The 16,755-nt window shown below is 31.8% G+C and overlaps 1 protein-coding gene across 1 annotated transcript; it reads left to right on the forward strand.

Moving 5' to 3' along the window:
* The first annotated feature begins 8,755 nt into the window (after window positions 1–8,755).
* LOC111708896 (nuclear factor interleukin-3-regulated protein) lies at window positions 8,756–15,056 on the forward strand. Its single transcript, XM_023482403.1, has 3 exons — window positions 8,756–8,799; window positions 12,136–12,202; window positions 13,234–15,056. Exons 2-3 carry the CDS (start codon window positions 12,144–12,146, stop codon window positions 14,444–14,446), a joined length of 1,272 nt encoding a protein of 423 aa, XP_023338171.1. The 5' UTR covers window positions 8,756–8,799; window positions 12,136–12,143; the 3' UTR covers window positions 14,447–15,056.
* Window positions 15,057–16,755: the final 1,699 nt, after the last annotated feature.

Consider the following 16,755-nt stretch of genomic DNA (forward strand, 5'->3'; position numbering starts at 1 on the left):
TGAAACCGGTCTAGAGTCGGACTGTAAACAGTTCCTAAACTAGTTCTTTCACAATACATTCCGTACAGATCTTCAGGGAGAACTCAGAAATACCCAGGGGTGACAAGCAGACTTTCTACACGCAGCATGGCTCGCGTAACAATATTTATAGATTGTACACAAATAAATATATCGACCTCGAGAAATTCAGCATTCATGCTTATTCATTTACATTACATTATGTATTCTGTATGTACATAAAGGGCCGGGGCAATTGAAAGATACATACATGCAGGTACAGGTATATGTACAGGAAGTATAGTTCTAGTTTACAAACATGATAAATTATATATAACTATCCTTAATTTGGTTTTAATAAGTTACTTAATAGGTGTTTAGTTAATGATTCTTTAAATAAATATGAACGTGCAACTACAGAGTCTCTATTTCTGAAATCTTTAAACCATAAGATACAGGGTTACCCACATAGGATGAGACTTCAATGACGCCCAGAAACTTTGTAATCATGGATATTGAAAGGTTTTCTTCGGTCTTTTGCCTTGATTATTGTTACTTTTAGGTATTTTCAATTATTTAGCAAAAAAACAAGTTTAAAGCTAAAGAAAACTTTAAACTTTAAAGACTGATCCTTTGTGAGCAACACTGTATTGAATATATTTAGAATAAGCCCTCGTAAATCTTCTATTGATTTCAGTAAATTAATTTATTCACGTTTAAATCCAGCATTCAATCTTGAAACATATTTTCTAGTATAATTATCCTTATATCACAGCTAGTTAATACAATTTTACTTTACCATCAAGAGTCTTTAAAAGCAAAAAGACTGAGTTTTTGCCATAAACTCAAATTTCCTAACCCTAAATCTTTAAAACCTGATGATGCAAACCTCTGATATTTTAAGCTTGTATTTTTATTTAACAGAATTCATAGTTTGGAATATAAAAGGCACGCATCATCACAAATAAGAATAGATGTTAGGTAATTTCCCAAAGGCATTTTCCCAAGGACAACTTTCCAAGTGACGATTTCCCGAGTTGCAACTTCCCAAATGTGCAATTTCCCAAGCGGCAACTTCCAAAAATGTACATTTTTCCAAATAACAATTTCCCAAGTGGTAACTTAGGTGCCGCAGGCTACAATGGGGGGCCGATCACTGCGGCTAGGATGGACTAGGGGCCGAGCGCTGCGGCTATTCCTTGTTTTAAAGAAAATATAGTAAATTATTTAAGGAACTTGTTACTTGGGAAAATGTACATTTGGGAAGTTGCCGCTTTTCCTCCATGGGGAAGTTGCCACTTGGGAAGTTGTCATTTGGGAATTCGCCGCTTTTGAAATTGCAAATTTGGGAAGTTCCCACTTGGGAAAACACCCTTGGGAAGTTGCCGCTTGGGAAAATACCCTTGGGAAGTTGCCGCTTGGGAAAAGGCCTTTGGGAAAGTACCTAACACCTAAGAATATGCACAAAAATACCCCCCCCCCCTTATCAAATACAGTTGCGCCTCAGTTAATTTTCAAATTTAATCGATCATGTGCCTGAATAATTATATTATAAAGAATTTCCATAGGTTTATCAATAATGCAGAGAAACATATGACTCCATGCATGCACCATTCCTCATTATACTGCATGTAGTTTCAGACATTTTGATCTGCTATATGTTGGTTTTTATTACTTTATTTATTGCTTTCTATTTTTTGGCCTCGGTTTGCTTTAATTAAGTACAAAATGATGGGATGAGGAGGGGGGGGAGAATTAAATTTTTCCTGTTCCATGTGACAAACTTTTAAAAAATGTGTTCAGTGTTCAGTTTTAAAGTCTTCATTTTTGGTGATTATAATTCAGTAGTTGTTTGAAGAATAGAGGCAACCAGAGAGAAGATGTCACGTTTTAGTCCTCTCGTCTCCGAAACATGTTGGTTTCAGACCCGTGTTCTAGGTTGTATAAGGATCCAGAACCAGGGTCGGATACGTCCTACACTATCTCCGGGAAACAACTCAACCACACCATGGGTTCAACTCCAGCAACAAAGAGAATGACGATAATAAGTATGTGGTTATGGAAGAATTAATTTCTCCAGGTTCTGTTATTTAACAGAGGCCCCGGGGTTACATGAGAAAGAACGTGGGAAAGCCTGCTTCTGTCACATCCATGTAAAGTGTGAGTTGAGAGAGAGAAGATTCTCCGGAGTTAGTTTCTAACTACTGAGCATCCTGAACACACTTCTCAGGGTACTCTCGTGAACACACTAGAACTACTCTACTCTACACAGTACACACTACTTGGAAACCATTCAAAATTCAACCTTCAAGGATAAAAAAATAAAGGTAAATAATCAATTCTATTTTTTTATAGAAAGTCCTCCCNATGTGGTAACAGTATCCTCTGTTGTTAAAGGCCTAATAAACCATAGTTTAAAACAACACAATCAGGAAGAAAAGGAGGAAAACTGCATAAAATATACCCATTACACAACAAATATACAATACTAGGCTTTTAGGGCGCTTTGCACCCATCTTCTATTTCAACTTTTAATTGTGGTTTTATCTTTGAGCATCTTGTCTTTGTACAGTATAAAAAAAAATCGCGGAATTCATAGTATTTTTTCGCGCATCTATAAATTTGGCTTGTCTGTTTGTCTGTTTGTCTGTTTGTCTGTCTGTTTGTATCCAATAAACGTCAAAACGGCTGAACTGATCGGGCCCAAATTTTTTGTGGGACATCTAGGGACCCCAGGGAAGGTTTATGAATGATTGAAATTTTAAAAATTTGTGTTTAAGAGGTTTTTAATTATTGGATACAAACTAACAGACAAACAAACAAACAGACGCCCAGACAGACAAGCTAAATTTATATATTATAGTTAGAAGCAAAATATACCCATTACACAACAAGCCCATAAACATGAATTGATAAATATTAAGAACATAAGATAAATGGAGAAATAAATAAATATACGTTAATTGTAATTTGTAATAAACTATAATATCATATAATTGGTATATTCATTAACGATATAAACATAAATATAATATCATACAATTGGTATATTCATTAATGATGTAAACATAAATATAATATCATATAATTGGTATATTCATTAATGATGTAAACATAAATATAATATCATATAATTGGTATATTCATTAATGATGTAAACATTAATGCTTATTGTAAAAAATTCTTAAATGAATTTGAAAAAATGAAAATGAAATTCTTTCACATAGAATACAGCACACAGCTGTTAATGTAATGCATGGTTTCCACTACAACTTTGTTTCGTCATAACGCCTCAAGTTTCAATATTGTTGTAAAATAACTTTAAAGGATCCGTGAGTGCGGGGGGGCGGTTTTCAAAGCTCGATTATTTTAATATTAAAAATATTTTTCAAGTGTTTTTTTAAATTTTCACGGGCAACGCTGGGCACTTCAGCTAGTTATGCATACTATTTATACATGTACTTTTATTGATGCATGTACTCTATTTGATATTTATTTTGTGTTATGACATTCTCTTAAATATACCAAATTTAGTAAAAAAAAAATTGTACTATGAAATCTCGCTTACGTCAATTTTTATGTAAACTTATATGTTTTCAAACATATATTGAACAGCTATTGAGAAGAATGAAAATGTTATGAATTTCTAATATAAAACCGAATCAACTTGGATAAAAATTGAGTATTATATGAAATGTAGAGGGGCTACGAGATCACAAAGTCGTATCAGTAATGTCGCATCCACAATACTTTCGCTGACTAGTTGACAGTTGGCCTACACATTAGTTAAATGCCTGCATGTTCTGCACATGATCCGAAAATTCACGTTTGGAAAATATCTAATTTTGAAAACAGTTGAGTTTATCGATGGGAGAACGTTTTTTGGAAAAGTACATTTCATTTTCATTTTCATTTTTTTTCTTATAAAATGATAAAACTTTGTTTTTATTAATAGATGAGCAAATTTGTCAAGTGACGATAAAGAAATTGAGTCTTTGCCACAACACACAAACTTTCCAGTCCCTATATCTTTGCAACCTTATGATGTAAACTTTTCATATTTCAAACTTAAATTATTTTATAGAACCGAATGCATAGTTTGAATTATCTAAGGTCTACAGAATTAGGTTGCAAAGATATAGGGATTATAAAATCAGAGTTTGCGGCAAAGACTCAATTCCGTTCGAAAAACTTTAAAATCAAATTCATCAATATATTCCAAAATTTGCCCCTCCATAGTGGGAATTCGGGTCACGTTTGTTTCTAGCGAATTAAAGCATTTAAATAGAAATATGACTGGAATGAATGTTTTGTAAAACTGGGTTCACGTTTGTAGGATTGTTTTATAACAAGGTTTTTAACCGACATTATGCATTCTGCAAAATCTAGCAGAAAACAGGATTTTGCAGTTTCATTCAGTATCAAAATACTAATTTATCAATACCACAATTTGTCAGTAGAGCTCATTTTTTTATCACTAAACGCATTGATAATGATAATTCATATTAATTTTTAATCAAAAATAATATCTTATAGTCATTATATTATCATTATTATTATTATTATTGATTTTCAACCGATTTTCCAAAAACTTGATTTCTTTTCAAATATTGTTTTATAAATGGATTTCTAACTCTTCAATCGTAAAAATGATTTGCTGCCAACATGATTCAATGTGTTTGTTTGCCTCAATATTTCGAAAATTTTTACCAAAAAAAAATTGGTTTATGTTTATCATTAACTGGTTTGATAATGATATTAGAGACACTCTGTATTTGTGTTTAATTTCATCAAAATTATAATGTTCAATTAGTATTATAATTTGTTTGTGTAAGGTCACGTTTATAATTTGTTTACATAATGTGTTTTTATTAAAATTGCGAGTAATTATCTGTAGATTGAATATAAAAGGTTTTTCACAAATTCTTTTTAAAATATTTAGAATAAATGATAGTTTCTTCATTAGTTTTTTTTGCAGAAATTTAGTTTATTTTCTAATTTTAATCTCAATTGTAACATTTCTATCATATACCAGTGATAAGCTTAAACAGAAATAATATTGCTTTACGAATATCATTTTCAATGAATTGTCACTGAAAAAGTTAATGTGGAAAACTATAGAGTTTTTATAAATATTAACTTTAAACTTGATCAAAATGTGTTTATCAAAAACTATATATTTAAAAAGCAAAAAAAAGAATAAGAAATGCCGAGTAACATCGTTGCAAAACATTTTCAAACTTTTCATCTTTTTTTATTTTACAGATTTGAATGTGAAAAATGTCCTCCAACATAGATTTTATATGAATATGCATATGAACATACGTTTTTTATGATATTGGGATTCAGTCATTGCCACAAACTCTGATTTTCAAATCTCTATATCGTTGCAACCCAATGTGGCAGAGCTTTGATATTTCAAACTATGAATCCTGTTAGATAAATCAATCTGAGTTAAAAATATTAATGGTTTATACCACCAGGTTAAGAAAATGTAAGGATTCGAAAATTTAAGTTTTTTGGCAAAGACTAAACTGAAACTGAATACTTGCCCCAACTCATGATCTTTTAATCTTACATCTTTTCAACCTGATATTGTAGAGATTTTTCATATTTAAAACTACAAATTATTCAAAATATGATAAAGTCGATAGTCAAAGTTAGTAATACAGATTTTCACCAATAGGGTGCGAAGATAAAAGGAATAGAAAAATCAGAGTTTGAGACAAGCAATCGGGTTTTTTATTCGTTAGTTTCTTTCTGCAGGCGATAAACAGTTTACCTACAGAAGTAACAAAACATATATTGTGACTGATAAAAGCTGAATTAGTCTAATATTAACTGTCATATTGGTTTCGAATTTATATTTTCTTTTAAAACAATTATACATTGTTAAAGGATGCCATTGTAAACTGTACTGTACTGCACTAACTGCATACTTTGATAATATCGTGTATTCATAAACCATAATTTATATCTTTACTAAGGTCACACCGTCAGTTCGGATTATCATCGAGGGGGAGGGGAAGGCCGCAGGGGGGGAAGGGGGCAGAGGTCGAACTATTTGCTGTTGGTTGGTTGGTGCGCTGAACACTTTCTATACGGTTGTCGGGGCTGTTGTGCCCGGCTGGTGGGATGGTGAAGGATGTTGTGTGGGGGGAGGGGGGGGCGGAGCTTGTGTTGCACGCCTGGTTCCTCAGTCTGACACAAACCCTTCACCCGTGGTTATATTGTGACTAGAGGCTGGTTAAAGCCTCAACAAAACTGCAGTTGTCAAACTGCAAGGTTGAAAGAAAACCTCAAAAAAACTTGGAGGTTTTAGAGACAAGGTTTCCTAGAAACCAGAATGAAGTAAGAAACCTAACCACTTTTTTAAAAAAAAAATTGAGAATTTTAGATCAAGCTTTTTTTTCAAAATATGTGTGGGGCTGTCTGGGAAACAAATTTTTGAAATAAATATAAATTAATGATTTTTAAAAGTTTACGCTGTACACGCATCAAACTGCTCTTATCTTAAAATTTATGAACAATTGAATAAACAATTATCCAACGACTTTAGAAATTGTTTTATGACATGAGATTTAAAAATGTTATTGGATAAATTTAAAATGTTGAAGTCTTACATTTATAGGATTAATCAAGAGCAATATAGATTTTTTTGCCTAACAGACAAAGGAATTGAGTTTTTGCCACAACCTCAAATTTTCTAATTTCTATATCTCTACAACCTGCAGTTGGTATAAACCTTTGATATTTCAAACTTAGATTATTTGATCTAACAGAATTAATAATTTGAAATATCTAAGGTCTACGACATTGGGTTGCCAAGATATAAGGATAAGAATATTGGAGTTTGTGGCAAAAACTCAGTTCCTTTCAAGAGAAATAAAAAAAAATATTTATTTCTCTTGAAATTATCTATCGATTCACTTTGCTTGTCTGTCTGTCTGTTTGTATCCAATAAACGTCAAACGACTGAACTGATCGGGCCCCAGAGAATGTTAATGGAATATTGAATTTTTAAAAATTTGCCTATAACAAAATTCGATTTTGAATATTTTGAAAATTCACAAAATTTTCTTTATAAAATCGGCGAAGTTTTTTTGTTTGTTTTTCATTTACAATGTATGCACAGAGAACATGTTTACAATCGAAATAGAAGATGGGCGCAAAGCGCCCTAAAAGCCTAGTCCATGAATACATTTATGTTGCTGGACTTTTATAAACTATAGGCATAAAGCAATTTTTTAAATATTGTTTTAATCTAGATTTTACTAGTTTTTATTTTGCTTTCAAGGCTTAGATATTGTAAAATGCATTCTCCGTTCAAGACTGAAATGGAAGAATTATGTATTCTCCGTTCAAGACTGAAATGGAATAATTATGTATTCTCCGTTCAAGACTACAGTACTTTTCTTTTCAAGACTGTTATTTTTAAAATGTACTTTTTTCGTTCAATTATACATTTTTTCATATTTGAATGATTCAAAGATTTTAAATGGAAGGAAAAAGATTTTTTTTGTATTTGTCCGAAAGTGCATCTTTGAAAACTTGATCAATATTAGCCTATTTATCAATTGTCTGTCTTAAATAAGCGATAAAAGTAGGAAATTATATTCTTCCCTTGTAAAATTTTAATTAACCTAGTTTAACCTAGAATATCTATTATTTGTAAAATATTATGTAAATTATCCAGGCTTTCTTTTCAAGCCTATAGTTTGCTTATTTTCCTAAATGCAGTTTAAGTAAAGCGTGTCTCTCTGGATAATCTTGACCCATTTCTTAGCTCTGTATTCTGCATAAAGTATATTCTGCATAAAGTGAGTGTGGGGGGGGAAATCCTTGAAAAATGACCTCATTGCTGCTGATGCATATTCAAAATTTTACCGGACCATTTGACGTCCTAGAAAATCCTATTACTATATTAAAAATACTAATAACCGCGACAGTATTTTGAAATAATGGTCATTTTGTTCTAATTTGATAAAAGAATGGTTTTAAGAGCTTTTATTTGATTGTTATTAAAAACTGTCGAGAAAATTGATTTGAATTTTGTGATATGTATATAATTTTCATATTCTATTAAAATCTAGTTTCTATATAATATTTCTAGTTTCACATGATATTTCTTTAACCATTAAGATCAGTCAAATTCAAAGAATCTTAATTTTTTCATTTTTTTTCTTTCGCAAATCCCCTCGATCCCTCCCTTTCTCACTTTGATCTCGTTGTTTGTTCTTTTAGAACTTTCTTCCCGGTCATTTACTCCTTTCCTTTCACAATTTTTCAATACACTGATTTACCGGTTCTTTTTAACCCGCATTTTTGGATTCTAACATTTACCCGATATTTGCTAGCTGTCTTTCTCTTTTCTCTTTTCCTTGTCTATATATAAGGATATTTCCAGAATTCCTGATAATTCTCTTTTTTTACCTTTCTCTAACTTTTTTCATTCAAAGTTTTATTTGTTGTTTTTTCTCTTCATTTTAAATTATTCATTTAGTCATCTTCTCACTTTCTACTTTTAGTTTGTCTTAAATTTTTCAATTTTCAATTTTTCAATTCTAGATAGGTGCTTAAAAATATTGAACCATTTTATTTTATAATATTCTGAACTTTGTTTATTTCTTATTAAATTAAAAATATTATTATCAGTTTTGTATTGTTATCACTGTACAGTGTACAGTATTACGAAATGTTTTCCTGCTAGTATTCTAGATATAGTGCTTAGTCTGGAGTAAGGCTGAACCGGTAGAAATTGCAGAAAACTGTTGCTTGAATTACGTCACGAGCTGGCGCCCGGTATATTACTGTTATATAATAAATTTGGTAGATTTCACCCTTTTTTTGTGATTTTCCAATATTTTTTTTTCTAAATCAGGCTAAAATAAATTGTTTTTTACTTTAACAAATTTCTTGATAAATTTTTTTTTTACCCGAGCTGTTGATACGGTGTTTTGCCTGAGTAACTGTATTTTGCAGTATATACAGCTAGAAACATTAAAGGCAGTCTTTCCCCGCTCTTCGTAGTGAAACCAAGCATAGAGGCATAGGCGTACATACATACAATAATCTTTATTCGCTCTAGGTAATTCATAATTATTCCGTCATTGTTTTAAAGTTTCTTTATAGTTTTAAAAACATGTTTTCAAGAAGAAACACTTGTGAACCTGTAGTAAATTTACTATTTACTGTGTATATAGTGCCTACTCCATAGTGTCTCAAAACATAAAAATAAGATTTTTTTGTTGAAAGAAAAATCCCTCGAAATGGGAATCATGAGAACTGTAATGGAAAATTGGGAAAATTTTTTTTTTCTACTTCATTATAATTTTGTGTATATCTGGAACACCCTGTTGAAAAATACTACAATACGGAGATTATTTAAATACACGAGTAATTAAGAAAAGTAGAGTAGAGCACACCTGTGCGCACACTTTAACGAGAGAAAGCAACAAAAAAAAACAGTTAGTTTTCTCTGTTATGTAAAATACAACAAGCTTTCTATCCGACCTAGTTGTATATACATATACATGTATTTATATTCTAATAATGAAATTTTAGAAACATGTGTTTAACAACGGTTTTATAATTACAAACCTTTAATTAGTTTAAAAACAGAACAAGATCCTCAAATATGTTCGTGAATCATATATCTCCTTGCTTAGTAGTTAGTACGTGTCATTCACCTTTTTTTTGTAAATAAATGCTCCGGGGATAACAAATGTTTTTGTTCCAAACTGCAGAAAAGTGACATTATTAAGATTTATTTGAAATGCATTTCCCATTTAATATGTATAGATTTTCAATTCTTACTTTTTTAAAAGCTTTCTTTCTTTCTTCTCTTTTTTACATATCTGCATCTAAACATATTTATAATCTTATCTGTTTGATTTTTTTTATTACAATTTATAATCCCAAACCTCCCTTATCTGTTGAACCAACCCTAGGTTTTATTGTAGTTTCTCTAGTTGTTGCCCTATAACGGTGTTGTATGGTAGATGTTAGGAAGAAAGATATTAGCCTGGGAAATTATATTGCAGCATATGTTGGTTTGTAGTATTTGGAGTAAAAAAGATTAAATTATACAACACTCCGCCTGGCTGCATATGCAGGCATCTACACACTTTGCTTTAATTCTTGTGTTTATATTTCAAATTTTTTTATTTGTTTATACTTTACTTATGTAATTTTGTGTTTGTAAGTTTTGAGAAGCTTAAATTTTTCCAAATTGAATTTTCGAGTTTTTGCATAAAGGAACGAACTTTGAAAGTTGTGTAAGCTTTTTTAAGGCTGTTATAAAACCTTGCAAAACTACAGACAGAAAAATAAGGAAATAAAACGCATTAAACAGCCTTATATATTATCTCATTAACAATCTTAAACATTATTTTAATTCTATGTTACTTTTATTTTAGGGGTGCATCAAACGATTTACAATTTTAATCTTGGCAAAAAATTCTATTTAAATTTTTTATGTCCGAATAATGTCAATCTTTTATAGTAAAAAACTCATGGATAACTGAGCAAAGGTGCGAAATTAAATAGCCAAATTTTTCTTGTATGTCAAATTATATGGGTGAATTTTTTTATTAAAATTTACTTAAAAATTCTTTGACAATCCCTTGAAAATAAAATTTTTTATTCAAGATATAAAATTTGGTTAAGTTTGCACAAATCTAGACTGTCTGGTGCAAATGATAAAATAAAGTTACAATATTCTTTTATTCTAAAATGTCCCCAATCTACTAATTCAAAATTCTTCAAATTCAATAATTTTTCTTTATACAAGAATTTTAAATAACCTTGTAGAAATTTAAACTAAGTTTGCAAGTAAAATTATAAAAAATGCAACCTTTCTTACAAGCGCTTTTAAGAAATTTGAATTGTATATATGTTGTTAACTTGAACTTAAATAATTCAATATTTAAGAAATGTGCAATGTGAGTGTCTACGTGTCTGAATAGTTTTCTAGTTAAACAACTACAATTTAGCTAATCTTGCATATTTTAACAACAATGACAGATTTTAGCAACATTAATAAGAACTCAAGTATTCTAGATTGTACACGAAGTGTGTGTTAAGGTCAAACCTAGCTGTGCTCTGACAAAGCTGGTTCGGTTTAAAAATGTTCATGTGGTAGAAACCTTGAGCAAGTGCATAGATATATGTATATTTATATTTATATATATCTGCGCCTGGTCTTCAAAAAGGTCTCGTATAGTGCGTGATAGGCCTTCAGAGCCCGCGGCGACCCCTCGGAGATTTCAACAGTGCTGTTGACGTAATTTCTCATGGTTGGTGCGCCGGGCCCGGCGCAGGCAACACACTGTTACTTTTACCAAGGACGGGGTAACGGTAGAGAACATACCGGTATTTCAGGGCCTCTTGCAGGGGGGGGGGGTGGTATCTATTAAGGCTCCTTCCTGCTTTTTCTCTCTTTTCTCAAATTTTACCTTTGTCAGTACATCCAAGCCTCCTCCTTGTTCAATGTCTATGCTAAAGTCATTTTAATGAAAGCATTGTTTTCCACTGCAACTGTCATGAACAATGAACATGGAAAATAAATTCTTCCTTTTGTAACTATAAATGCCTTTAAAAATCTACTCTTAAACCAACCGTCATAGGACTAATGCACAAATATTATCGATCCTAAATCAGTAATGGGTCTATACCAGATACCTAGACCCATATAGGTATACGCACTGACGCAGCCATAATACCTCATTAGTATGACGCGGATATGTTATCAGTAATGCGCAAAAACATTTCAAATAAATAATCAAATAATGTACGCACTGATTGTTCTAAAAATATAAATATTTTTTTATAAATTATACTTAATAACAGAAAAAGGATCTTGGCTAAATAAACCTATTTATTTTTCAATAAATCAAATTATCTCATTAAAAAAATTAACCAATAAAAATGATTGAGTTTAGCTTGAACAATTAGATTTTTCTTTATTCCAAATCTAGATTATTTTAAACAATTTGAAAATGTTGCGGAATATTTTGCTTGGTCAATATATTCTTCATTGTATATTGTAAACTCTATTTATTCTAAAAAATACCAAGATAATACCTTGTTGAAAAAATTTAATCTTTAATTTTTCTTTAATTTTCTTTTCTTTTTCAGGTTTGGGAATGGTTGCGGGAGAATATTGTAACTATGACGGATCCGATCAATCGTTTAGAGAATCCAGGTATACATCTTTCCAGTCGTTTATTTATAAATTCATTTTAAATGAATAAATAGATATAAAATGGCAAATGAATAAATGAATGTATGTATGATAAATAGATGAATATATGTATATTAATTCATCCTACATTCATTCATTTATTAATTGTGTCACCCATTTTATATTCATTTATTTATAATCTATTTATCCTATATTCGTTCATTTATTAATACATTAAAATTTATTTATCGCAAAAAATGAAAGAGGCTTTCGTCGAAAAATATTCGATTATAAAAAAATCAATTTCATTCCAAACAAATCGTTTAGATATTACAACCTATAGTCATCGATTTTTTTTCGACACATTCGTATATAGTTGCTATTTCATAATATTTTAGATTTTAAAAAAAATTAATATTTCGCTTACAACTTATTTCACGGCAGGCGCCAGATTTTCTGACATTCCTGGAAAATATGAAAATGTCGTTTTCATCATAAAAAACCTCGAAACAGGAATGAATGTTTTTATAAGTAACTCTCAGATCATAACAAATAAAATATACTATGAAATATCAACTATAAATATGAATGCGGCGAAAAAAAATTATGGCCAGATTATAGGTTATAATATCTAAATGATTTGTTTGGGATTAAATTGATTTTTGACCGATCCGAGTCGAATATTGCAACTTTTTGAATTTGTATGGACGCAACGTTCTTCGGTATTAGTCGTTTTTAACAATTTTCTCCTTATAGACACAACAGATAGAAGTAAGATTAGTAGCATGCAATCGCCATTGAATATCTTTCGACGTAAGCCTATACCACCTTTCATTTTTAATCTTTAATATATTGATTTAATATTCCTACATCTATTTATTCATTTAATTATTGTCATTGATTTTTATTAGTATTTATAGAAATACGACAAACTTTAAATAAATTTTTAATTCAATTTATAATCTGGCATTAAACACACCTTTTATTGATTTGGAACTGTTAGAAAATTTGACTTGTTTTCTTTAATCAATTTATGTAATTTTCTTATTTAGGGAATCCCATGATGACGCGATGATTCTGTCTGAATCTAAATATTTCCCTGGGCACCCTAGCCTTCCACCTGGACCATACAGTCCAACCTTCGGACGCAAGGATATCTTCTCCCAGAGGAAGCAGAGAGAGTTTATACCAGATAACAAGAAGGATGATTCCTACTGGGACCGGAGAAGGAGGAATAATGAGGCTGCGAAGCGCTCCCGGGAGAAGAGACGGTTGAATGATATGCTCCTGGAGACAAGGGTTCTAGAACTAACCAAGGATAATCATATACTCAGCGCCCAGCTCACCGCTATACATGACAAGTACGGGATCAAGGGAGAGAATATGATCTCCATGGACCAGGTTCTGTCGACCCTACCTTCAAATGATCAAGTTTTAAATTTTACCAAAAAACGATTGGGCATGTCTCCAAGTTCTCCTTCCCCCATACACTTTCAGAGCCTAACCTTGCCACCCCTCACCATGAACAACAACTCCTTGAACAACAACAACAATAACAACAACAATCATCATCAGAGAATGCGAAGTGTGTCCCCGGATCGGTACAGATCTCCCTCCCCTCACTACTCCCCCGTCCCAGCTCCTGTACAATCCAGCTACACAGATATCCGCTCATACGCTGAGACCGGACACATTTACAGGCACACAGCTCCCAACCCTAGCTACGACCTGGAGAACCAGGATGATAAAGACAGTGGTCTAGCTCTAAACCTGTCAACAGATAGATCAGGGAGTGATGGAAGATCCAGTGGAAGTGGATCTCCTCCTGTAACTAGCTCTAATATTGGTGAGCGTGAAGGGAGCTCAAGTGGAGATGAATCTGGTTATCCTAGATCACCAAACAGTGGAGAGTCCAGTCTACCACACAAACTCAGGTTTAAGACGGTGGTGAACGAGAAGGAGGCCGTGAGCAGTCTGCTCTCCCTCCACCAGATGGCGATGATGAAGCGCGAACCCTCCGAGCATATCACCCATTGGATGGAGAGGATGGAGGGTTCCGGGAGAATGCCGAATCCAGGATTCTTCGCATCCCTTCTCCCGCGCCAAGTAGAAGTACCAGTTGGAGAACCGCTCCTGAAGCGTGCGAGGCATATGCCCGAGAATCTGACCGACGAGGTTGCCCGCCTAACCAGCGAGGTTGCGACCCTCAAGGATATCCTGGTGAACCGTATGAAGGATGAATCAAGTGAGGATGGGAAGGAGTAGAGAGACTGATGTCTCGCATCCATGTTTGTCTGTTTTTTACTGTTGTGCTACAAACTAAATGTATCTCAGCGTGTACTGTGTACTGTGTAGTAATGTTTGTTGAAAACTACACTTTAACCATAAAATTTAACCCAATTTATTCATTATTTGTTGTGAACTTGGACCCATTGGCAATCTCCTTGATGTGATAAATTTAAACCAGAAAATTTGCCAAAAATTAGGATTTTTGAAATTTTAAAATCCCGGTGGATTAACTCGGCAAAATGTGATTTAAAATTTTGTTTGGCAAGATATTATTAACTGTTGTAAGACGGGCAGGGTTCGGAGACATGTTTAGATTTGTGAATATATCCTTGGTTTGGAGTTGAGTTGGGTTTCTAGCTCCGCTTTTTAGAATAATACCGTCAATAATAGGATTCTATAGCGCATTTGTATTATGTATATTTTTATGTTATTATCACGTTAAGCCCCATGTAACGCCCACCGACCCGCCAGGATGATTTTGTATCGGAGACCCGCCGAACTCTGCCCGCCTTCTCCGACTAGATATAATATTAAATTATATATATTTGTATCATATGTCCAAAATAAAACATTTTGATATAGTGAAGACGAACATGAAAGAACAGAGAGAGATAAGAGAGATAAAAATGTTTCCTCAAGAAATGCCTATTTCAAGGAATTTTTTTCATTTTCGAGTGTTTTGACTGATTTGAATCAATGAAATATACACGTTTTTCTTGCTGAAAAATGTAGTTCTCTTTAAATTATGACTTGCGAATTAATGCAGCAGACGATGCAGGATAGTGTAAGTTGAAAAATGACAATACTTTCCACATTATAAATGAGATAGAGGTTTGATGGGTACCGTTGTGAATCGGACGTGCAACTTTTTTTAATGGAATTTTAATTGAAATTACATTTAGATGCATAGAATTAAATTTTCTTGAGTTGCACATTATTTTTTTACATGTACATAGTGTGTACAGCATACACTTTAAACAACTTGTTTATGTGAAATATCATATGACATTTCATTAAAAAAATTCAATATCAAAATATGAAATGATGTTTATTGGGACACTCAACTTATATAGAAATATATTCAAAAGAAAAGAAAAACATTTTGATTTTGCCAAAATATGCAAATCACACACTTGTAGTTTACGATAACGCTGCATAAAATGGGAACTTAACTTATTCTAATGCCCGGTTTCTTTCTCTAGGATTCGATATTTATCATAACATTTTTAGTGAAAACAAATATTAAACATAATGTTAAAAAGTATGGTGACAATTTACCAGTTTTAAAGAAGTTTATTTCTATTGAATTATATTTGGTCTTCTTTCTTAACAGTTTCAATAAACTGCATATTAAAAACAAAATACAGGATGCGTCGATAATTATTAGACCATCGAACAAGAGATATACCCTTGGTCATTTATTAAATATGAAAAATCAAAGACGATCTACAAGATGTCTCTTCATTCTCATGTTAATTTGTTTGTCCTACACAATATTTATATACAGTATACTGTATATACATGTACAATTGTACATGTAGTATGTTATTGAAAACAAGTGATATTCCATAGATAATGCATCATAATTCCTAGTATTATCTTTACAGGGAGTTCCAAAATATGTACGAAACTTAAATAAAAACACTAAAAAAAGAAAGAACATCGAGTCTTAAAAATAGGATCGGTTAAATACAAACATAAAAACGTTTGAAACAAAATAAACAGCAAAGGAAATGGGCCTTTCCCGCAAACTCTTTTTTCATATTATGTTTATCTTTGCAACTCAAAGTCGAAGACCTTTATGAGATCAAATAATCTTAAAGGGACCTTTAAAGTTTGAAATGTCGACGGTTTACACCATCAGGTTGCAAAGATAAAGGGAAAAGAGCATTTGAGTTTGTGGCAAAGCGTTAGAGTTCAAACATAATGTTGATAGTTGAGAATTGCTTTCACATTTGACGACTATTCACATGGTTTCCCATGTTTATTGCTACTCCCTGTATAGTGCACACAAACTAAACACGTTGGCAAAAGTAATTCACTTGACCTTATAACAAAAATAAAATAAAAGTTATAGATATTTAGAAAATAAAACATGCAATTTAAAATTTTTATTCCACAAATTTTGTAAACATTGACAAAGTTCAATTAAAAATATAAATCAGGATCAATGTTTGAAAATTAAAGAAAACAAAAAATTAAAGAAAACAAGAAATTAAAGAAAACAAGAAATTAAAGAAAACAAGAAATTAAAGAAAACAAGAAATTAAAGAAAACAAGAAATT

Source organism: Eurytemora carolleeae, unplaced genomic scaffold (assembly GCF_000591075.1).
Source record: "Eurytemora carolleeae unplaced genomic scaffold, Eaff_2.0 scaffold603, whole genome shotgun sequence".
Lineage (NCBI taxonomy): Eukaryota > Metazoa > Arthropoda > Copepoda > Calanoida > Temoridae > Eurytemora > Eurytemora carolleeae.

Bases quoted from the DNA above. Each gene is read 5' to 3' on its own strand.
- LOC111708896 (XM_023482403.1), top strand. From the start codon at position 12,144: ATGGTTGCGGGAGAATATTGTAACTATGACGGATCCGATCAATCGTTT. The intron at 12,203-13,233 runs GTATACATCTTT...TTTCTTATTTAG, and splicing joins CAATCGTTTAGAGAATCCAG to GGAATCCCATGATGACGCGA.